The sequence below is a fragment of the Nerophis lumbriciformis genome, linkage group LG25 (genome assembly GCF_033978685.3).
Source record: "Nerophis lumbriciformis linkage group LG25, RoL_Nlum_v2.1, whole genome shotgun sequence".
Classification (NCBI taxonomy): Eukaryota; Metazoa; Chordata; class Actinopteri; order Syngnathiformes; family Syngnathidae; genus Nerophis; species Nerophis lumbriciformis.
This window is the reverse complement of record NC_084572.2, coordinates 35,821,229-35,846,552: the sequence shown is the minus strand read 5'-3', so window position 1 is coordinate 35,846,552 and position 25,324 is coordinate 35,821,229. Positions and strand designations below refer to the sequence as shown.

The following is a 25,324-nucleotide window of genomic DNA, read 5'->3' as shown; positions in this document are numbered from 1 at the left end:
GATGACAGAAGTCTGATAGAAAGTATTCAGTAACAAACGTGTCCGCATCATTCGACTTTCTACAACATGAGCTTGACTTAATTTGTTATTGTGGCCACCAGGCGTGGTAAAATTTCAAATTACGACTGCAAAGGCATCCGCCATAAGGTTAGTATTTTTCTAGTTTCTAGGAGGTGAGGGTGGATTCAGAGACTTGGATTCAGACTCCGTACAACAAAATAGCTTTAACAATATTCCTGTGGGTAAGAAGTTATAACTAAATTGTTGTAAGTTTGTAAATTTAACTTGAAAATAGCCATTTTGCACATCGATAGTAGTTTAGTAAATCAATTTGGAATATGGAGGTGGTGAGGGTGAACCGTGTATAGTTTTTGATTTCATTGATATGATCAATCCGGTGAAAGGGAAAAGATACTTGCTGACTTGTGTTGACAATCACAGTGGTTGGCCGGAAGCAACCCCAACTTCAAAAGAGGATGCAAAATCAGTAATTAAATGGCTTGTGAATGACCTAATTCCCTGACATGGTTTCCCCAAAAAGATTAGGTCAGACAAAAGCACCCATTTAAAAAATACTCACTTAGCCTTGGTCGAAAATGCTCTTGGACTAGAACACAGGTTCAGTTCGGGGTACCATCCTCTTTCCCAAGGTAAGGTTGAAAGGATGAACCAGAACATCAAAAACGAATTGGCTAAAATCTTTGCACAGACCAAATTGAATTGGATTGACATGTTGCAATTAGCGTTAATGATCATTCGAATGTCCGTGAATAAAAGCAGGTAAGCCACTACACAGGGCCCTTAGACTACCATGACCCTTTATTTTCCAACATACCTCCACAATTCAAAGTATTTCTGAGAGGGATGACCTTTCAGAGGAACTTTGATCGGTCCCAGAACCCCCTTTCCCTTACAATTGCCAGAGCAGGTGTTATGCTTACAAAGGCTCTCACATCTGTGTATACTAATGACATCACCACCGAAGACCTGGTAGCTTTGACCTTAGGAGCAGGTGCAGGCAACCTGTGGCTTAGGTGGATGACTAGCATGGCTAAGAGCCAAAACCTGGGTGACTGTGTTGCTTGTTCCGCTGGACGTCCTTTTCCCCACACTTACCCCGCCCCTTTTAAGTTGACTGACATGAATGGCTCAAACTGTCTTATCTCCTTGTTTTCTGAACCCACACCGCCAGGTTGTGATTTGTTGGCTAGTGTGTACCCTCCTGTTGACAATTTCACCCGACTTCTTCCCTTTGTGGCCCAAAAGCTGAAATACACGTGTTTTCAATTTACAGGACCCTCAACATCCCCCTACAAATTGGGTGACATTAACCCCTCCTGGTGCACCACCCTGATAGATGGCTCAAGGATAGGCCCTTGGGCACAAGCTGACTTATTCTGGTATTGTGGGGAGCACAGATTGTACATTAGAATCCCGACGTCAGCCGTTGGACTTTGTGCTATGGTTAGACTGGTGACCCCACTCACCCTAGTGGGTACCAAATTAACACCCCTTGGAACTCCTGTTTCAGCGGCCTCTCTAACTTCCCGCAGAAGACGCCATGTTTTATCTCGGAGGAGTGTAACGGGCTCCTTTGATTTGATGAGAAACCCTGAGGGTGTTTACTTTGATGCAATTGGACAACCAAGGGGGGTCCCACCACAACATAAATTGTGGTGTGAATCCTGTGCAGGTTTCGAGAACCTTCCTATAATTGGTGCTATTTTCCCTGTGACTGCTACTAGAAATGTAGAACGCATTAACTATGTTTTTTATAATCTGTTGAGACTGACCAACCTGACTCGTGATGCTGTTGAGGGGCTTGCTGAGCAACTTGCCCCAACTTCCCTCAACACCGTCCAGAACCGCATAGCCCTTGACTGTATCCTAGCCAAGGAAGAAGGTGTGTGTGTAATGTTTGGTGACCAATGCTGTACCTTCATTCTTAACAACGCCCCACCCGATGACTCGGTCCTGAGGGCCCTGGAGGGCCTCCATGCCCTGTCTAAGGAACTTACTAAAGTTTCCGGTGTCTCTGACCCCTTCAAAGATTGGCTTCAAAGCACCTTTGGAAGGTGGTCTGACCTAATTAAGTCTGCCCTGATCCCCGTTGGAGTTGTCTTGGCCATCATAGCCTCATGCGGTTGCTTTATCGCCCCTTGTGCTAGGTCTTTATGCACCCGCATCATTGTTAGAGCTGTAGAAGGACAACCCCACCCTATTTCTGGGTTTGCTATGTCACTGAGGGGGGTCAAGCTAAGTGGTGACTTTCAAGAAATGCTAGTTTCCTTCCCTGACAGTGACGACAATGACATAGATTCCATCCGTTTATCTCCCATGTAACTATGCTTTTAATTTTTTACTAGCTTGCTCAAAGAGGGGCGTATTTTAGAAGTGTTGTACTAGTGATAAAGATCTTTTTAGAAGATCTGAAGGGGGAATTGTCGGAGGCAGATATTTACATATATCCGAATTTAAATGTTACTTATTTTTATTTCATTGTCATATTACAAAACAGCTAGTGTTTTTCTTCCAAATGTGGTCTTTTGGTTGTCTGCAAAACTGTGTGCTTAACCTTGAAGTGAGGAATGTTAGAGAGAGCGATAATAAGCATTTGTTTTGGCTAGAGAGAGAGGACTGCCTGCGACTTAAGAGGGGAGAGGGTTTTGGGTCGGGGAGACAGACCATCTTAGCGGGGCGAGCCGAATGTTCTATGCTGTCTCTGTAATGTATATCTGCAAAGCTTTGCAAATATTTTACAAAATACCTATTCTGTCTCTGGTGGTTTTTCAACTCAGCTTTAAGTGTCGTAAAAAGCTTGGGAGCGACTTGTGACTTGAATTCCCTGGGAGGAACAACTGGTCATAAAATGCAACAATATATATATATATATATATATATATATATATATATATATATATATATATATATATATATATATATATACAGTATGTGTGTAATTGTGTTTGTACATGTATTTGTGTAAATGATACTGTTTTATGTGTGTAAATAATACTGTATATATGTGTGTATTAGGTGGGAAAGGTTTATTTATTTTAGTAAAACTACCACAACATTTAAAAAAAGAAGAAGAAAGAAATATACAAATTTGAAAAAACTTAGCAATTATTTTTACACTTTCCATTTAAAACCTTTTTAAAAAAAACAAAAAAAACTACTATGACTACTGCCATCACTATTACTACTACTACTATGACTACTACTACGATTACTACTGCTTCCGTATTACTACTAAAAAAACTACCACTAAATATATTATACAATACTTTTATTTTCAAAATAAAATTCTGGCAGTTTAGTCGCTAAAATTTCAAATATTTTTTATTTTTTACAGTGTACTTTTGCTCTTTCATTCCAGTACATTTGAGCTTCCATGTTATTAAGCTAAATAAATAACACATATTATCGGTGGTAAACATTGGCCACGTGTGTTCATATTATAAAAATATATTTCCCCCCGTTGGAAATAATAGAAATAATCTGTTCCCAGGTCAAATTGTGGCCATCATGAAAGCTTTATTGAGCGTGCAAGCAATGTCAGAAGTCACATTCTAACATCATACAACTGTATAAAAAGAAGAAAAGTGTTCATAATATTACAATTTTTAATAGTCCAATTCTTCTCCTCTTTTTGATGCAGACCCTTTTAATGAATTTTAAAAAAAAGCTAAAATTGCTAAAAAAACATTCATCATAAAGGTTGTGTTAAATCCAATCCAATCCCCATTTATTAATACAGCACTATTACAACAAAACTGTCTCCAGAGTGCTGCACATTAAAAAGAAACAATAAAAACTAATCAAATTACAAGCATTTAAAATGAAACAAGTAAAAAAATATAAAGTATTTTTTTGTTTTTTATGTAGTTTATTATTTTATTCTATTATATATATATATATATATATATATATATATATATATATATATATATATATATATATATATATATATATATATATATATATATAATAAAATAATATAATAATATATATATATATATATATATATATAATATAATAATATATATATATATATATATATATATATATATATAATAGAATAAAATAATAAAATACACATATATATATATATATATATATATATATTTATTAGAATCAAATAATAAAATACCTCAATAAAATTGAATAAAACATAAAAACGAATCAATACAATAAAATACAATTATAAAAGACACAGATAGTGGTCCAGTAAAAACATTTTGAAGTATTTACAGGAAATAATGAGAATAACATGCAAACATATTTCAATTAAGACGAGGTTCAGGAAGCTGATTGGTGCACAAATCAGTCGTTTACGATCATCTTTTCGACGATTGTTTACATTTTATGATCTACTGAATTTCTATTTTCCTTTATTAAACTATAATCATCAGCATTGAAAAACAACCCTGAAACATTTCCCTTTTTGAAATAAAATACCTTTTCAACGTGTGTTGACATGCACTTGAATACACGATCCTAGTAGAGTGAACCCTCATTTGGTCCTGGTAAATTAATTACCGCCAAGTCTATATTATAAATATTTTCCTAACTTGCGAATAAACAAAAACTGCTTCTGACCTTCTAAAAATGTTTTTTAAACATGATTATAACCCCCCAAAAATGGTATAAAACCCTTTTGTCACTTGTTCATTTCTTTGATACAATCTAGTAATGCTGGCTGAGGCTGAGCCAATCATTGGCCACGATACTGAAGCGTGCATTCTGATTGGTTTGGTCTTGTCTAGTGGCCATTAATACTGTAGTAGTGATCTTTTTTTACTTCATTCAGACATGTTTATGCTGGAAAATGCGTAACATAGGCCAAAAAGAAGTAAAACATGCTTTAAAAAAATCTGCCAGAGAGTGAAGCTGCAAACTTGGAAGCGAGATGTGACGATTTTTTGTATTTATGTATTTCCTGTACTTATTTGGATTATTTGAATGTGAGTCCTGCTGGGCCTGAGGTTGATTCATTCCCAAAAAAGTGAAAAGACGAGCAACAGTTCAGAAGCTGCATCCATCCCTACTGCGTTGGGCGTCTTCATCAGTTGAGGTTCTCACCAGCGCCCCCTTTTGGCTTCGGCCTGCACGAGTCAAGTAAAGAGTGGAGAAAAGAAGTATTTAAACCTCCAAGGGTTTGTACCTTCTTACAAATATATGAACAATACACAAGTCTTACGGTAAGTTTAGTTTAACTGAGAATGTGGGGAAAAAATACAATAAACATTTGACACGTTTCTTGGTTTGGTATTTTTACAGATTTATTTCCCCTGCTTTAAACTGCAAATAGTGTTTTTTATGGTCACATTAAGGTGATCTGCAAATATACAAGGCGTTTGTATACAATTATTTCCCCATTTGTTTACACGCAATTTTACTAACTGCGTGTCTTTTTTCAAGAGATGTACACACTTTTCCAAACACCAAGTGCAATTTTCTTAGTTCCTAAATTATTTGCAAAATGACAACACTTCGGTCAAAACATATGCCCATTCATCAAAATAAAGCAAGCATTTGTTAAAATGCAGTTTTATTTTCATCTCACTCACACAGACTTCAAATGATACCGACAGCCATCGGACTGTATCATGCATATGTTCCTTTTTGACTGTACTTAAATGTATATTAGACTGTATTAATATATTATTCACATGTGAATAATGCTGTATAATAGACTGTATTTATATTATTCACATGTGAATAATGCTGTATAATAGACTGTATTTATATTATTCACATGTGAATAATTCTGTATAATAGACTGTATTTATATTATTTACATGTGAATAATGCTGTATAATAGACTGTATTTATATTATTCACATGTGAATAATGCTGTATAATAGACTGCATTTATATTATTCACATGTGAATAATGCTGTATAATATACTGTATTTATATTATTCACATGTGAATAATGCTGTATAATAGACTGTATTTATATTATTCACATGTGAATAATGCTGTATAATAGACTGTATTTATATTATTCACATGTAAATAATGCTGTATAATTGACTGTATCTATATTATTCACATGTGAATAATGCTGTATAATAGACTGTATTTATATTATTCACATGTGAATAATGCTGTATGATAGACTGTATTTATATTATTCACATGCGAATAATGCCGTATAATAGACTGTATTTATGTTATTCACATGTGAATAATGCCGTATAATAGACTGTATTTATATTATTCACATGTGAATAATGCTACATAATATACTGTATTTATATTAGTCACATGTGAATAATGCTGTATGATAGACTGTATCTATATTATTCACATGTGAATAATGCTGTATAATAGACTGCATTTATATTATTCACATGTGAATAATGCTGTATAATATACTGTATTTATATTATTCACATGTGAATAATGCTGTATGATATACTGTATTTATATTATTCACATGTGAATAATGCTGTATAATAGACTGTATTTATATTATTCACATGTGAACAATGCTGTATAATAGACTGTATTTATATTATTCACATGTGAATAATGCTGTATGATAGACTGTATTTATATTATTCACATGCGAATAATGCCGTATAATAGACTGTATTTATGTTATTCACATGTGAATAATGCCGTATAATAGACTGTATTTATATTATTCACATGTGAATAATGCTACATAATAGACTGTATTTATATTATTAAAATGTGTATAATGCCGTATAATAGACTGTATTTATAGTATTCCTATGTGGATAATGCTGTATAATAGACTGTATTTATATTATTCACATGTGAATAATGCTGTATAATAGACTGCATTTATATTATTCACATGTGAATAATGCTGTATAATATACTGTATTTATATTATTCACATGTGAATAATGCTGTATAATAGACTGTATTTATATTATTCACATGTGAATAATGCTGTATAATAGACTGTATGTATATTATTCACATGTGAATAATGCTGTATAATATACTGTATCTATATTATTCACATGTGAATAATGCTGTATGATAGACTGTATTTATATTATTCACATGTGAATAATGCTGTATGATGGACTGTATTTATATTATTCACATGTGAATAATGCCGTATAATAGACTGTATTTATATTATTCACATGTGAATAATGCTGCATAATAGACTGTATTTTTTATTAGTCACATGTGAATAATGCTGCATAATAGACTGTATTTATATTATTCACATGTGTATAATGCTGTATAATAGACTGTATTTATATTATTCCCATGTGGATAATGCTGTATAAAAGACTGTATTTATATTATTCACATGTAAATAATTCTGTATAATAGACTGTATTTATATTATTCACATGTGAATAATTCTGTATAATAGACTGTATTTATATTATTCACATGTGAATAATGCTGTATAATAGACTGTATTTATATTATTCACATGTGAATAATGCTGTATAATAGACTGTATGTATATTATTCACATGTGAATAATGCTGTATAATAGACTGTATCTATATTATTCACATGTGAATAATGCTGTATGATAGACTGTATTTATATTATTCACATGTGAATAATGCTGCATAATAGACTGTATTTATGTTATTCACATGTGAATAATGCCGTATAATAGACTGTATTTATATTATTCACATGTGAATAATGCTGCATAATAGACTGTATTTATATTATTCCCATGTGGATAATGCTGTATAAAAGACTGTATTTATATTATTCACATGTAAATAATTCTGTATAATAGACTGTATTTATATTATTCACATGTGAATAATTCTGTATAATAGACTGTATTTATATTATTCACATGTGAATAATGCCGTATAATAGACCGTATTTATATTATTCACATGTGTATAATGCTGTATAATACTGTATTTATATTATTCCCATGTGGATAATGCTGTATAAAAGACTGTATTTATATTATTCACATGTGAATAATGCTGTATAATAGACTGTATTTATATTATTCACATGTGAATAATTCTGTATAATAGACTGTATTTATATTATTCACATGTGAATAATGCTGTATAATAGACTGTATTTATATTATTCACATGTGAATAATGCCGTATAATAGACTGTATTTATATATTCACATGTGAATAATGCTGTATAATAGACTGTATTTATATTATTCACATGTGAATAATGCCGTATAATAGACCGTATTTGTATTATTCACACGTGAATAATTCTGTATAATAGACTGTATTTATATTATTCACACGTGAATAATGCTGTATAATAGACTGTATTTATATTATTCACATGTGAATAATGCTGTATAATAGACTGTATTTATATTATTCACATGTGAATAATGCTGTGTAATAGACTATTTATATTATTCACACGTGAATAATGCTGTATAATAGACTGTATTTATATTATTCACATGTGAATAATGCTGTATAATAGACTGTATTTATATTATTCACATGTGAATAATGCTGTATAATAAACTGTATCTATAATATTTACATGTGAATAATGCTGTATGATAGACTGTATTTATATTATTCACATGTGAATAATGCTGTATGATAGACTGTATTTATATTATTCACATGTGAATAATGCCGTATAATAGACTGTATTTATGTTATTCACATGTGAATAATGCTGCATAATAGACTGTATTTATGTTATTCACATGTGAATAATGCCGTATAATAGACTGTATTTATATTATTTACATGTGAATAATGCTGCATAATAGACTGTATTTTTTATTAGTCACATGTGAATAATGCTGCATAATAGACTGTATTTATATTATTCACATGTGAATAATGCCGTATAATAGACTGTATTTATGTTATTCACATGTGAATAATGCTGCATAATAGACTGTATTTATGTTATTCACATGTGAATAATGCCGTATAATAGACTGTATTTATATTATTCATATGTGAATAATGCTGCATAATAGACTGTATTTTTTATTAGTCACATGTGAATAATGCTGCATAATAGACTGTATTTATATTATTCACATGTGTATAATGCTGTATAATAGACTGTATTTATATTATTCCCATGTGGATAATGCTGTATAAAAGACTGTATTTATATTATTCACATGTAAATAATGCTGTATAATAGACTGTATTTATATTATTCACATGTGAATAATTCTGTATAATAGACTGTATTTATATTATTCACATGTGAATAATGCTGTATAATAGACTGTATTTATATTATTCACATGTGAATAATGCTGTATAATAGACTGTATTTATATTAGTCACATGTGAATAATGCTGCATAATAGACTGTATTTATATTATTCACATGTGTTTAATGCTGTATAATAGACTGTATTTATATTATTCCCATGTGGATAATGCTGTATAAAAGACTGTATTTATATTATTCACATGTGAATAATGCTGTATAATAGACTGTATTTATATTATTCACATGTGAATAATGCCGTATAATAGACTGTATTTATATTATTCACATGTGAATAATGCCGTATAATAGACTGTATTTATATTATTCACATGTGAATAATGCTGTATAATAGACTGTATTTATATTATTCACATGTGAATAATGCCATATAATAGACTGTATTTATATTATTCACATATGAATAATTCTGTATAATAGACTGTATTTATATTATTCACACGTGAATAATGCTGTATAATAGATTGTATTTATATTATTCACATGTGGATAATGCCGTATAATAGACTGTATTTATATTATTCACATGTGAATAATGCTGTATAATAGACTGTATTTATATTATTAAAATGTGAATAATACTGTGTAATAGACTGTATTTATATTATTCACATGTGAATAATTATGTATAATAGACTGTATTTATATTATTCACATGTGAATAATGCTGTATAATAGACTGTATTTATATTATTCACATGTGAATAATGCTGTATAATAGACTGTATTTATGTTATTCGCATGTGAATAATGCTGTATGATAGACTGTATTTATAGTATTCACATGTGAATAATGCTGTATAATAGTCTGTATTTATGTTATTCACATGTGAATAATGCTGTATAATAGACTGTATTTATATTATTCACATGTGAATAATGCTGCATAATAGACTGTATTCACTTCACTTCTGTCCTCAGAATTCTACACACAATACCCCACAATGACAATGTGAAAACGTTCTGATTTTAAAATGTTTGCAAATTTATTAGAAATAAAAACCCGAACCCTAAGTATTTAGATTTTAGAGCCTTTCTTCAATACTTTGTTGATGCACCTATGGCAGCAGTTCCAGCCTCAAGTCTTTTTGAACACGATGCCACAAGCTTGGCACACCTATCTTTGGGCACTTTCTCTCATTCCTCTTTGCAGCACCTCTCAAGCGCAATCAACTTGGATGGGAAGTGTTGGTTTTCTTTCACCTCGGATGTTCATTACTCTGCATATATGTCATCTGAAAGAACTTGGGATTGACCAGTAACTTTAATTTCCTGAGAGGTAGACCAGTCAGACGCAACACACTCCAAAATAGTTTGACCTTGGATGGACTCCTTGTGGAAAAAGGAGGACCTCTGCTGCACCTTCATCCCTAATAACACAGCCCCTGATTGATCCTTCCCTGAGGCCTCAGAGGACATTAGGTTCCTTTCTGATAAAATGAAAAAATAATCTGTTGTGGATCCGAACCCAATTTCAGCATGGTTCCAGAAAGTGTTCAACAGATGGCCGACATTGGCAAAAGGCCCGATACCAAGGCCTTTCAGGCTCCAGTGGAGGTCAGAGGCGAGACCTCCCCTTATGAGGGTAAACTAACCTGCATCTGCCCCTCTTCAGCTGGGACAACAATAATGAAAGTGTAAGGAGCTCACCCTGCACTCACCGAGAGACGCGACTTTTAACTGTGGCGTACTCCAAGCCATCTTCCTCCTCCTCCACCAGGCGTCTGAGGGGCATGACTGGCGTGGTGTTGGCGTCGACGGGACCGTCGCTTGAATTGGCGAAGCGGATCTCAGAATAGACGACTTCATTCCTCTCCTGGTTTGGAGCCTCGCCACAAGCTGCGCCCGCCCTGGACTGTGGAGTTAAAAACGTACATCAGCATACAGGACACCTACATTTCATTAACAATCAGTTCTTCCATGGAGCCAATCTTGTAGTACCCTTTTCTACCAGAGGGGTGAGCCACTGCACAGAAATAGGTTTTTTTACAAACCTGAAAGCTATGACTCAGCAAATCAAACACCAGCATAAACCTTCCACTGTTTTACGTTTATCAGATAGAACATAGAAAATATTGGAAGGCCGCGTTGGACGATGATGTAGAACAGGCCTGTTACGTCGATCGTGAGCTTCCGGTTGATCCTGGAAGGGTGTGCTGGTTGATCCTCAGGCGTTCAAAAAATAAACCCAAAAATGACCAATCATCGATCTTCACTATGACTTCACATTCGTCCCTTGATTGACGAACACGGCAACCGAGGGTCTTGTTGCCAGTATGAAGAAAAAAATCTCAGGCACTAACGCGTGGAATACTATTTTATTTCAACTCTCTCTCTCAAAAATGCAAAGACTGAGCGCACAATTCCTATTTTTGGTTAAAGGGGAACAATATCACAATTTCAGAAGGGTTAAAACCATTAAAAATCAGTTCCCAGTGGCTTATTTTATTTTTTGAAGTTTTTTTCAAAATTTTACCCATCACGCAATATCCCTAAAAAAAGCTTCAAAGTGCCTGATTTTAACCATCGTTATATACACCCGTCCATTTTCCTGTGGCGTCACATAGTGCGCGTCCTTTTCAAACGTGCTAAATAAAACGCAAAATAGTGCTCCCAAAACGGTGACGAGTCTTAATAAATCACATTGAGTGAGATAAATACTTATAATTGCATCTTCTCCTCCCAGTATTGTGGGCGTTTTGATGAGCAGTATTTCTTCTGCATGTTCATGAAGACAGAGACGCAAAAATGGATTGCACGCCTTATTCTGCTCACTTCAAAGACGCAGTCCACTTTGCACACGTTTAGTCCATCAGCTTTGTGTGCTATGGAGTTTGCGCCTTTTTTAGTCAATCCTTTAGTAAATCAGACCCTACGTATATTGCATGGCAAGGCACACCAGTCTAGACATCAACACTGCTTCATTTTTGGAAATTGAGAAAAAAACAAAAAAAATCATTATCATCACTTTACAGACTTATTGTGTCACCTGGGCTTTGGACTCCTTTGATTGCCTCCTTTTCCTAGAAGGAGAAGAAGAAGAAGTATGAGCAACATCCTGGACTACAACAAAAGTGCATCCTGGACTACAACACGAGTCTAAATCTTCACCTCAACACCAGGAAGGCGGTGAGAACCAGGACCACCAGAACAATGCTAGCGACTGAGCCCACAGCTGCCGCCATTGTGAGGACCCAGGAACCTGACAGGAACACCGGCATCACAGTTACTATGGCAACAATCAGAGCATCCAGGAAGTGACCAGCCGACCACTTTCTGGTCTTCACTTGGAGCCTCATTGTCGAGTTGAGGCTACAACTCAAATGCGTCAGTGAGACCCTGGGAACATCTGGTGAGGAACATACTCTAAGCCGTGAACTCTGGTCTTGAAGTCCACTACATACATGGATAGATTCATTGTAAATAATATACAACAACATTTAGTCTAAAGTAAAAAGTGAAACACATAAGTACGTACGTAAAATCAATGATACCAATTGGACTTTGGTATCTAAACTGGAAATCCATGTTGGGCTTGGGTACTTAAAATGGACTTCTATGTTGGACTGAGAACCACCATCTTGGACTGATGGACTTGGGTACCTGAATTGGAAATCCATGTTGGACAGGGGATGTCCATGTTGGACTTTGGTACCTAAACTAGACCTCCGTGTTGGATTGAGTCGATGTCGGTTGAGTACTGTACGTCCATGTCAGACCTTGGTACTTACGTTGGACGTTTATGACGACTGATGAAGAGTTGACACGTTCATGTTTATTCTCAGACATGCAGTGGAATGTTCCAGCATTTTCAGGTCGGATGGAGGGGAAACTGTAATGTTTTTTTTTTTGGGTTAAAGTTTGGCTGTCCTTGTACCAGGTGTACCGTATTTTCCGCACTATAAGGCGCACCTAAAAACCACAATTTTTCTCAAAAGCTGACAGTGCGCCTAATAACCCGGTGCGCTTTATTACGATTCATTTTCATAAAGTTTCGGTCTCGCAACTTCGGTAAACAGCCGCCATCTTTTTTCCCGGTAGAACAGGAAGCGCTTCTTCTTCTACGCAAGCAACCGCCAAGGAAAGCACCCGCCCCCATAGAACAGGAAGCGCTTCACCCGCCCCCATAGAACAGGAAGCGCTTCACCCGCCCCCGGAAGAAGAAGAAAAAACGCGCGGATATCACCGTACGTTTCATTTCCTGTTTACATCTGTAAAGACCACAAAATGGCTCCTACTAAACGATCCGGGTCATAAAAAGACGCAATCTCTCCATCCGCACACGGATTACTACCGTATTTCACAGCAACTGAACCGCACTGTGGAACGGGAGCACGTACGGTGAATATTCGCTCCACAGGGAATGAGAAGTCATCCTTCACTGTGGTTCTAGCTTGCCATGCTAACTTCCACTCATGGTGATATTCAAAAGGAAGACCTTGCCAAAAGAGACCTTTCCAGCCGGCGTCATCATAAAAGCTAACTCGAAGGGATGGATGGATGAAGAAAAGATGAGCGAGTGGTTAAGGGAAGTTTACGCGAAGCGGCCGGGTGGCTTTTTTCACGCTGCTCCGTCCATGTTGATATATGACTCTATGCGCGCCCACATCACAGATGGTGTCAAAAAACAAGTGAAGCACACAAATACAACACTCGCCGTCATTCCGGGTGGATTAACCAAAGAACTCCAACCGCTGGATATTGGTGTCAACAGGGCATTCAAATCACGACTGCGAACTGCGTGGGAAAAATGGATGACCGAAGGCGAACACACCTTCACTAAGACGGGCAGACAACGCCGGACAACATACGCCAACATCTGCCAGTGGATTGTAAATGCCTGGGCAGATATTTCTGTCACAACTGTGGTCCGAGCTTTCCGGAAGGCAGGATTCACAGAACTGCTGCACAACAACAGCGACACTGAATCCGATGATTTCGAAGAGACGGAGCCCGCCATTTTGGAAGCCACGCTAGCGCAACTTTTCAATTCGGACACCGAAGACGAAGAATTCGAAGGATTTACCGGTACGAATGAAGAATAACTTCAGAAAGTGAGCGCTATGTTTATTTTGTGTGTTGTGTGTTGTGACATTAACGTTCGAGCAACATTACCGGTATGTTGCTATTGCTCTACACCATTTTGAATTTTACTATGTTTGTGATTGCACATTTGTACATTTTGGGACAGAGTTGTTAGAACGCTGGTTTTCAATATATTATTAAAGTTTGACTGAACTATCTGACTGTTTTTTTGACATTCACTTTAGCGCAGCGTTTTTTTGACATTCACTTTAGCGCAGCGTAGGCGCGGCTTTTAGTCCGGGGCGGCTTATTGGTGGACAAAATTATGAAATATGTAATTCATAGAAGGTGCGGCTAATAATCCGGTGCGCCTTATAGTGCGGAAAATACGGTAGTTGGCGGCCGGGTTAGCTTTGCTCCTGCAGGTCAGATTCACCGACTGTCCCTCAACGATGACATAAGACGGACTGACGATCAAAGAGGGCCGTCTTGGAGGATCTGAGGGACAGTGTCACCACATATCTCAAAGACGTAGATGTACTCACATTGGACATCAATGAAGACGGGTACTGATGTCTTCTTCCCCAGCTGGTCCTCCACAGTACACCAAAACTCTGTTGAGTCTGTAAAGTTGATGGACTTGAAGACCAGTTGTGGATCTTTACTGAGGACTTTAACTTTTGAAGACACTTTCTTCTTCTTGTACCAGCAGTACCGGTAATCAACTGTTGCTGAGGAGTAGTCGTAGTTGTCGATGTAGCAGGTCAGTGTCAGTGGACGACCCTCCAATATGTCACCAGTATCATTTAGAGACACTGAGGGTCTTTTCAGAACATCTGGAGGAAGAACATAGAAGTTTTAAACAAACACGTTCTTCTTTTCAGCACAGACAAGAACATGAGTCAGTAAAGCAGCAGCAGACCTCCACCAAGGCGCCAGTGCACATTACACTTGACAGTGCATCACAGTACACATGCAGCGCCATCTGCTGGATCTGGTGGCTCACTGCCTCACTTTGCACTAATGCCAGACCACAGGGGGACCCCAAAGTCCCAACATACACGCATGATGTACGTATAATATCTGTGTAATATACATACTTCACACAAAAAACTGCTCATTTAATTAGTATCTATTCATAGAAATAAACCCTTTTTTTTTATTCATACATTTATATAGATTAACAGATGATGCAAATATGCAAAGAATGTTTAGTAATGTATAAATATTTATTTACAAGAAGTATTTTATAGTCAATACAGAGTAGTGATCCAATGAAAGGTTCAAGTCTCATAATATTTAAAATGCTGTTTTTTCTGCCGCCTCTCCCTGTCCGTCAAAGTTCCCTTTGAAGTCTACCTAGCAACAAGTGCGACGTAAGCAGGAATAAAAACTAATGTGTTGACTTGTTGCTGCTTCTGCTAGCTGGCTAAACGTGTTCATCAGCTGGGAGGTGATTTACGTTTGTGTTGTTTACTACTTTGTAGTTGGAAGAGAAACAAGAAAGATTTGTGTTGTTTTCCTACTGAAATGCTTTGTAGCGCACCATGTTTTTCCAGAAGAAAGAAGCACTCACACAGGTGAGGAGAGATGCTGATATGTTGATAATGTTGTGCAGTACAGGTGATGTAGTCTCCAGGTGACAAGGTGACTTCCATCATGGTTCCTTGCTTTATATTCACTCCATTCTGCTGCCACACAAAAGACAAAGTACCTTCTGGAAGGCAGCTTGTGTGACACAACATTTGTGCAACAAGGTGAGAATCTTCAACTCTGACTGACATCACCTGCACCTGCACAGCTGGAGGCCAGAGGAGCAAACATGAAACATGTCATATTAATATTCATTTTAGATACAAGTCACACAACACACACACATGACTGCTTCATCTGCTGTCCAAAGTCCAGTTTGCAGCCCACAGCTTGCTTTTGATTGGCTGCTGACTTATTTCTAAATAAAATTACACCTGACCCGCGTTAAAATACTCGAAAAGATTAGTGATTCGGCAGAAAATTCAAACATAATGTAATATACAGTATTGTACATAGTACAAACCCCGTTTCCATATGAGTTGGGAAATTGTGTTAGATGTAAATATAAACGGAATACAATGATTTGCAAATCCTTTTCAAGCCATATTCAGTTGAATGCACTACAAAGACAACATATTTGATGTTCAAACTCATAAACTTTATTTTTTTTAGCAAATAATCATTAACTTAGAATTTCATGGCTGCAACACGTGCCAAAGTAGTTGTGAAAGGGTATGTTCACCACTGTGTTACATGGCCTTTCCTTTTAACATCACTCAGTAAACGTTTGGGAACTGAGGAGATACATCTTTTAAGCTTCTCAGGTGGAATTCTTTCCCATTCTTGCTTGATGTACAGCTTAAGTTGTTCAACAGTCCGGGGGTCTCCGTTGTGCTATTTTAGGCTTCATAATGCACCACACATTTTCAATGGGAGACAGGTCTGGACTACAGGCAGGCCAGTCTAGTACCCGCACTCTTTTACTATGAAGCCACGTTGATGTAACACGTGGCTTGGCATTGTCTTGCTGAAATAAGCAGGGGCGTCCATGGTAATGTTGCTTGGATGGCAACATATGTTGCTAAAAACCTGTATGTACCTTTCAGCATTAATGGTGCCTTCACAGATGTGTAAGTTACCCATGTCTTGGGCACTAATACACCCCCATACCATCACACATGCTGGCTTTTCAACTTTGCGCCTATAACAATCCGGATGGTTCTTTTCCTCTTTGGTCCGGAGGACACAACGTCCACAGTTTCCAAAAACAATTTGAAATGTGGACTGGTCAAACCACAGAACACTTTTCCACTTTGTATCAGTCCATCTTAGATGAGCTCAGGCCCAGCGAAGCCGACGGCATTTCTGGGTGTTGTTGATAAACGGTTTTCGCCTTGCATAGAAGAGTTTTAACTTGCACTTACAGATGTAGCGACCAACTGTAGTTACTGACAGTGGCTTTCTGAAGTGTTCCTGAGCCCATGTGGTGATATCCTTTACACGCTTGTTGATGCAGTACAGCCTGAGGGATCGAAGGTCACGGGCTTAGTTGCTCACATGCAGTGATTTCTCCAGATTCTCTGAACCCTTTGATGATATTAGGGGCCGTAGATGGTGAAATCCCTAAATTCCTTGCATTAGCTGGTTGAGAAAGGCTTTTCTTAAACTGTTCAACAACTTGCTCACGCATTTGTTGACAAAGTGGTGACCCTCGCCCCATCCTTGTTTGTGAATGACTGAGCATTTCATGGAATCTACTTTTATACCCAATCATGGCACCCACCTGTTCCCAATTTGCCTGTTCACCTGTGGGATGTTCCAAATAAGTGTTTGATGAGCATTCCTCAACTTTATCAGTATTTATTGCCACATTTCCCAACTTCTTTGTCACGTGTTGCTGGCATCAAATTCTAAAGTTAATGATTATTTGCAACAAAAAAAATGTTTATCAGTTTGAACATCAAATATGTTGTCTTTGTAGCATATTCAACTGAATATGGCTTGAAAATGATTTGCAAATCATTGTATTCCGTTTATATTTACATCTAACACAATTTCCCAACTCATATGGAAACGGGGTTTGCATATACAGTATATTTCATTATCTAATCTAAAGTATTCCTTGTAATATAGTTGTGTTATTGGGCATGTTTGGTCAGGTGTGTTCATACCTGCTACTGTCAAGGTGCTTCCAGGTAAAATACTCCTCCATTCAACACCATCATCAGTGGTGAATTTGAAGTGGTACTCAGCAGAATCACTCTGCCTCACATCTTTTATTCTCAGTCTGCTTTTTCCAGAAGGCACTGAAGGTAATTCAAAACGACCTTCATACTGAGAGTCTGACAGGAGATCTTCAGTCATGGAGAGATTTCCCCAGTGACTAGAATCTGCACGGTACCACAATTTTTTCTGGATACTTTCATAGCTCGTGTATTCACAGCTAAAGTCCACTGATGATCCTTGGATGGCACAGATGTGTCTCTGGTAGTAAACCACCTTGTGACATGACCTGTACACACCTGAAAGACAGAAGAAGCATTGAACTGAGTCAGCACAAAGTTACATGTGACGTGCAGCAGAAGACTGAAGAGTCCACTCACACACTGGAGGAGACACATCTTGCTCGTGTCCTCTTACAGCACAGGAGTAACTGTCTGTGGAGTCATACTCTGCTTTGTACTCTTGAGACTTTGCATGATGGATTTCCTCTCCATTCTCATACCAGACGTATGAAGAAGGAGACCAAGGACTGCAAGTGGTGCTGACACACTTCAGATCATACCAATGACTTTTCCCAATATAACTGGCACTTGCGGGCACTTGTACTTTCAGATCTGGAATGAAAGGAGAACTTAAATAATTCCAAAATAAAAGTCTTAATCTCCACTTCCACCAAAGGCAGTACAGTTTGGATCAGTTTCTGTTCTCAAAAGTTGTGAAGGGTACTAAAATAACTTGTCAGGGTACCAAGTACGGTTGTAGAGCAGCTAAAAGTGCGGAGTCAGACACAGTGCAGTGTGTTGATTGGAGGACAGCAAATGGTCATTTCCAGAATGTGAAGAAGACCAAAAACAAGATGTCACTGTGGCTGGCCCCGCCTACTCACAGCAGACAATCAGCACTTGGACTTCCTGACCTCAAACTGGACTGAGCTTGGTGGAAATGTGTTTCATGGAAAGCAGTACCAGTGACGGTCACTTTGACACCAGGCCTGACGGTGAAGGCTCCTCTGGAATGGTTAGTTGAGAATCTGAACGTGTACTCGTCACTCCGTCTCACGTCTGCGATGGTCAGACTGCAGAGGTTGCCATGACACTCAGACTGCACACCACCAAAGTACTGAGGGTCCAGTCTCAAATCTTCTTTTGAATCTTTGGTGAACCAAAATGCTTCCTTGACCTTGATCACACGCCCGTCATCTGTGGGCGGGAACTTAAAGAAGCACTGAAGCTTCACGGTGGATCCTTTAATTGCACAGATCTCCTTCTCAGTGTAGGTCCCCCCCAAATCCACACTGAGCAGCCCTGAAACACACAACATCACAAGTACTACATCAAATACTTCATCAAGTACTTCATGCATTCCATCGATCACAACAGGACTGTTTGGTTTGTCTTAGATGTTCCACCTCTCATCCAAGTAGACTTCATTAATTCATGATCATAGACTTTGATTGGTCGGATCTAGTCTTAGACTTTGTTTAGTCAGATCTAGTCTTAGACTTAGACTAGTCAGATCTAGTCTCAGACTTAAATTGGTCAGATTTAGTCTTAGACTTAGAGTGTTCTGCTCTTGTCTTAGATTTAGATTGGTCTGATCTAGTCTTAAACTTAAATTCATCACATCTATTCTTAGACTTAAATTGGTCACATTTAGTATTAGACATAGACTGGTCAGATCTAGTCATAGACTTAGATTGGTCAGATCTAGTTTAGCAGCTGGTGCCAAAACCCCAAATACTCACAATTCAAAACCAGGAGGGTGTGTCTGGTGAAGGATGGTTATTCCCTATTGTAGTGAGAAAAACAACTGTTTTGATGCAATCGAGCAATCCTAACTGTCCAAGCCAACGACAGTCATTGAAGTGTAATTTCCCCTCATTAGCTTTCAGGTGTTGTGTGGCAGAACGACCGCTGTGAATCGACTACTACTAGTCCAAAATATTCGTAATCCCCCGCGTTAGCGTTCAATTCAGTTGTAAACAAATGGCACAATTGGCATTCTAGTCACCTTCTGTTGTTTATCTGTTGGAGGCTAAATTGCAGAGTCTTTTAGGAAAGGTTGAAAGGACGGTGTTGTATGTGAGAGATCTAGCCGCTAGACTAGATCTAAGACTAGATCCGACCAGCCTAAGTCTATGAGCATGAACTGATGAAGTCTACTGATGAGAGGCGAAACGTCTTCTAAGACAAACCAAACGGTCCAGTTGTGATGGATTGAGATGACAATGACCTGGATGAATGACAACATCCATTGACATGTCATCAATTCTATTTTAAAGATTAGTCGACTAATCAGATTATTGAGTGTAAACATATTCAGTAGTTCTAATTCAGCCAAAGGCCTTTAGAGTTGTGTCATATTTTAGCATACTTGCCAACCTTGAGACCTCCGATTTTGGGAGGTGGGGGGTGGGGGGTGGGGGTGTGGTCGGGGGTGGGGCAGCGCGTGGTTGAGGGCGTGGTTAAGAGGGGAGGAGTATATTGACAGCTAGAATTCACCAAGTCAAGCGTTTCATACATATATACATATACATATATATATATATATATATATATATACATCCTGAAAATATGCACACAAAACTGTGTTTAGATAATTGATACTTCAAACTTGCATAAATAAATATTAAGGAATATAACATAACTTGACTTCTGAGAGCTTCAAAATGTAATAATGAATAAAATGCTAAAGTTGTTGATAAACAAGCAATTATTTTAATAATTAAATATGGTCATTTCAAATGAATTATTATGATAATTTAAAATTAATTATTTAAAATATGTTTATTTTAATGTATAATTCTAATGCCTGGACGTAATAAGGAGTCAGAAAAAATACAATTAATTTTGATGTTTTTAGCAAAATATAGTAAAAATGTATTTATTTATTTTATTTTTTTTTAAATTAATAAATATATTTATTTGTAGGTAAGATAAACATAATAATACAATTCATCTCTAGTTTGGATGATTTATTTCTTGTCACCCAGTTGTCCTCCCGTCGTGAAAAAAGGCTGTCCTCACTCAGGTCCGCATGGAGCTGGAGGGGGCGTGGCCTCCAGCTCCGGCTGAAAATCGGGAGATTTTCGGTAGAATGTTTATCCCGGGAGATTTTCGGGAGAGGCGCTGAATTTCGGGAGTCTCCCGGAAAATTCGGGAGGGTTGGCAAGTATGTATTTTAGGCATGTGCTAGCTGACAGTAAAGATGACTACTTCATTCAGAAATATTTATTAATACTGTAACCGTGCTGCTTATCGGGCTGTTACAAAAATAATAACCCTTAGTACATGTAAAAAATACCTCTCTCTATGAAAATGTAAAAATACAGATAAAGGCATCACGTACTAACAAATCTGACAGGCTGATACTATTTATGAACAAAAACACAAATATTTGTCTTTAAATATATAGATCTAGAACCTCGAGCATTTTTATGAGATATTCCAAATTGCATGATGGAGTCGCGTTCACACCCCAACACTGTTTTACCTAACATAGTGAATAATCCTGATTGGAATATTGATGAAAATAATCTTAATTATTATTTTGCCCAGAATCGTGCAGTCCCATATGTAAGACTTGACCTCATATATGAACACTATCTTTATCTATATGGACCAAAAGTGCAGTTACATGTTATGTGAAAAAAAAATCACATTTATTTGTATTTATTTATAGTATTATTTTGTTTCTGCCATATTACTTTGTTTAAAATGCTTGTGTTGCTTTCATATGCACATTCAACTTTCTACTTGAGGTACATATATACATTTTGAATGTGTTGTTTGTGTTTACATTTTTTTTTTAACTTGGTTAAAGGATTTCAGTATAGGTAGCTTTTGAAAATGTTGAGCATATTTAAAATTACCGCGATAATAATGATAATTAATACATACATACATACATATATATATATATATATATATATATATATATATACAACCCCGTTTCCATATGAGTTGGGAAATTGTGTTAGGTGTAAATATAAACGGAATACAATGATTTGCAAATCCTTTTCAACCCATATTCAGTTCAATGCACTACAAAGACAAGATATTTGATGTTCAAACTCATAAACTTTTTTTTTTTTTTTTGCAAATAATAATTAACTTAGAATTTCATGGCTGCAACACGTGCCAAAGTAGTTGTGAAAGGGCATGTTCACCACTGTGTTACATGGCCTTTCCTTTTAACAACACTCAGTAAACGTTTGGGAACTGAGGAGACACATTTTTGAAGCTTCTCAGGTGGAATTCTTTCCCATTCTTGCTTGATGTACAGCTTAAGTTGTTCAACAGTCCGGGGGTCTCCGTTGTGCTATTTTAGGCTTCATAATGCGCCACACATTTTCAATGGGAGACAGGTCTCGACTACAGGCAGGCCAGTCTAGTACCCGCACTCTTTTACTATGAAGCCACGTTGATGTAACACGTGGCTTGGCATTGTCTTGCTGAAATAAGCAGGGGCGTCCATGGTAACGTTGCTTGGATGGCAACATATGTTGCTCCAAAACCTGTATGTACCTTTCAGCATTAATGGCACCTTCACAGATGTGTAAGTTACCCATGTCTTGGGCACTAATATACCCCCATACCATCACACATGCTGGCTTTTCAACTTTGCGCCTATAACAATCCGGATGGTTCTTTTCCTCTTTGGTCCGGAAGACACGACGTCCACAGTTTCCAAAAACAATTTGAAATGTGGACTCGTCAGACCACAGAACACTTTTCCACTTTGTATCAGTCCATCTTAGATGAGCTCAGGCTCAGCAAAGGCGACGGCGTTTCTGGGTGTTGTTGATGAACGATTTTCGCCTCGCATAGGAGAGTTTTAACTTGCACTTACAGATGTAGCGACCAACTGTAGTTACTGACAGTGGGTTTCTGAAGTGTTCCTGAGCCCATGTGGTGATATCCTTTACACACTGATGTTAATGCAGTACAGCCTGAGGGATCGAAGGTCACGGGCTTAGCTGCTTACGTGCAGTGATTTCTCCAGATTCTCTGAACCCTTTGATGATATTACAGACCGTAGATGGTAAAATCCCTAAATTCCTTGCAATAGCTGCTTGAGAAAGGTTTTTCTTAAACTGTTCATCGATTTGCTCACGCATTTGTTGACAAAGTGGTGACACTCGCCCCATCCTTGTTTGTGAATGACTGAGCATTTCATGGAATCTGACTTTTATACCCAATCATGGCACCCACCTGTTCCCAATTTGCCCTGTTCACCTGTGTGATGTTCCAAATAAGTGTTTGATGAGCATTCCTCAACTTTATCAGTATTTATTGCCACCTTTCCCAACTTCTTTGTCACGTGTTGCTGGCATCAAATTCTAAAGTTAATGATTATTTGCAAAAAAAATATATATATTTATCAGTTTGAACATCAAATATGTTGTCTTTGTTGCATATTCAACTGAATATGGGTTGAGAATGATTTGCAAATCATTGTATTCCGTTTATATTTACATCTAACACAATTTCCCAACTCATATGGAAACAGGGTATGTATATGTAGCCGGTTCGAGTCTGCGTTGTGTATTGCTGGTGTTGCTTGGAAGACAAGGGGACTCGGTGGTTGCCTTTAGCCGAAACAGGTGGCGTATTTATTGCTGTATGAAATACACAGGAAATAATGTATGAAATACACAGGAAATAATGTATGAAATACACAGGAAATAATGTATGAAATACACAGGAAATAATGCGGCAGCATTAACACGCGACTCTGCAGCACAGCAGTCTAAAATGGAGGGAAAACTTCAATGAAGTGCCGCAGCCACTGTGTGTGAGTGAAAAGTGCTAGCGAACAGTACACTAGCAAAACGTTTGCTAAAACACTCAAACTCTGAGCAAAACAAGTGTACATGACCATGTCAGTAACATTATCAGCACAAGAGTAACTTATAACCTCGTTTCACAGCTACATTCTCTTTAAAAGACGAGAGCAGAGAAAAACACTCACCTCCTCACAGCATGTCTCAACAGCAAGTGAGGACGACAACGTCACTACCGGAAGAAGGTAGGACTTCAAAATAAAATGACAAATGCTCCCAAATCGAACTATTTGCTGAAAAAATTACAAAATAAAAGTGACAATGAATACAATAGAGCAATCAAATAAAACGTGAGGGAATTTTGGTGGAATGCATAACATATATTTTATATACCTGCTACATATATACATGTGCCTCGAAAGAAAATGTTTGCCTTGGTGCTCTAAAATATGAGCCCTTCTTTAAGGGAACACTTGCCTTGACCTGAAAAGTTAAAATTTGAGGACTGCATATATATACATATATATGTATATATATATACTTAATATGAACATTTGCTTCTTTCCTCCACGCCTGTTGGCCACTTAACACTTGATTGCAATGACTGAGAAGATGTTGTCTATCTCAGGAAGTGAGCAAGCACAATTCTCAACTTGCACATGAAAAAGTCCACTTCAGAGCAGACGCAACATTATTTAGCTTGAAAGTTTGTCACTTTATAATTCCTTTTCCTTCATGAATTATGTTAATAATGAATGTTTCACTGCAAATCGCACATTTAGCTGAGATTACTGATTTTAAAAAAAAAATGCATGCAGAGAGTCTATGTAGGAACGCAATATTTTATCAATCACATTCAGGACTTTAAGCAAATAAAAAAGTAGAGGTGTAGTACCTGGCACGCAGAGAAGGAGGACCACAAAGCCTGTCTTCAGACTCATATTGGAGTAAGTGAACAAGTAGAAATGTGTGCGTCTACAGGTCGCAAAGAGGAAGTGGTCATGACGTTCAAAGAATTAGAGAGGAAGAAGTGGTTTTCTTCCTCTCTATTTAATTGACATGCATGATTAAAACACCCTCATGAAATGCACTTTTCTTTAATATTTTCTTTGCAGGTTCCTCTAAGAACTTCAACACACTTTTAAAAACATGCCTGGGGCTTTAAGGCGGGAGTCAGAGGATTGCGGCTCTAGAGCCACATGCGGCTCTTTAGCGGCGCCCTGGTGGCTCCATGGAGCTTTTTCGAAAATGTATAAAAATGGGAAAAAAATGGGATGAAAAATGTTATTTGTTGTAATGTGGTTTCTGTAGGAGCACAAACACGACACAAACCTTCCTGATTGTTAGAAAGCCCACTGTTTGATATGTTTGTGTTTATGCTTCACTGATGAGAGTATTTGCCGAGCGCCGTTTGGTCCTACTACTTTCAGCGGCCCTTGAACTCACCGTTGTGCGGACTGTGACTCAACAGTTGGTGTACATATACAACTTTCTCCGACGCCGCCACGCCACAGAAGGACATGTTT

General features: G+C 37.2%; 1 protein-coding gene across 3 annotated transcripts; it reads right to left on the bottom strand.

Moving 5' to 3' along the window:
- Positions 1-4,158: 4,158 nt before the first annotated feature.
- LOC133621879 (sialoadhesin-like) lies at positions 4,159-24,794 on the bottom strand. Of its 3 annotated transcripts, none has more exons than XM_061984304.1 (12): positions 24,694-24,794; positions 18,979-19,317; positions 18,394-18,627; positions 17,962-18,312; positions 15,834-16,058; positions 14,803-15,093; positions 14,652-14,755; positions 12,964-13,117; positions 12,344-12,434; positions 12,222-12,255; positions 10,883-11,087; positions 4,159-5,108 (listed from the first exon to the last, which is right to left on the bottom strand). In XM_061984304.1, the coding sequence occupies exons 1-11, from the start codon at positions 24,737-24,739 to the stop codon at positions 10,890-10,892; spliced, it is 2,067 nt and encodes a 688-aa protein (XP_061840288.1). In that variant the 5' UTR covers positions 24,740-24,794; the 3' UTR covers positions 4,159-5,108; positions 10,883-10,889. The 3 variants fall into 3 exon arrangements, with proteins under 3 accessions (XP_061840288.1, XP_061840286.1, XP_061840289.1); XM_061984302.1 differs by having other exon boundaries at positions 10,894-11,087; XM_061984305.1 differs by lacking the exons at positions 12,964-13,117; positions 14,652-14,755 and having other exon boundaries at positions 10,894-11,087.
- Positions 24,795-25,324: the final 530 nt, after the last annotated feature.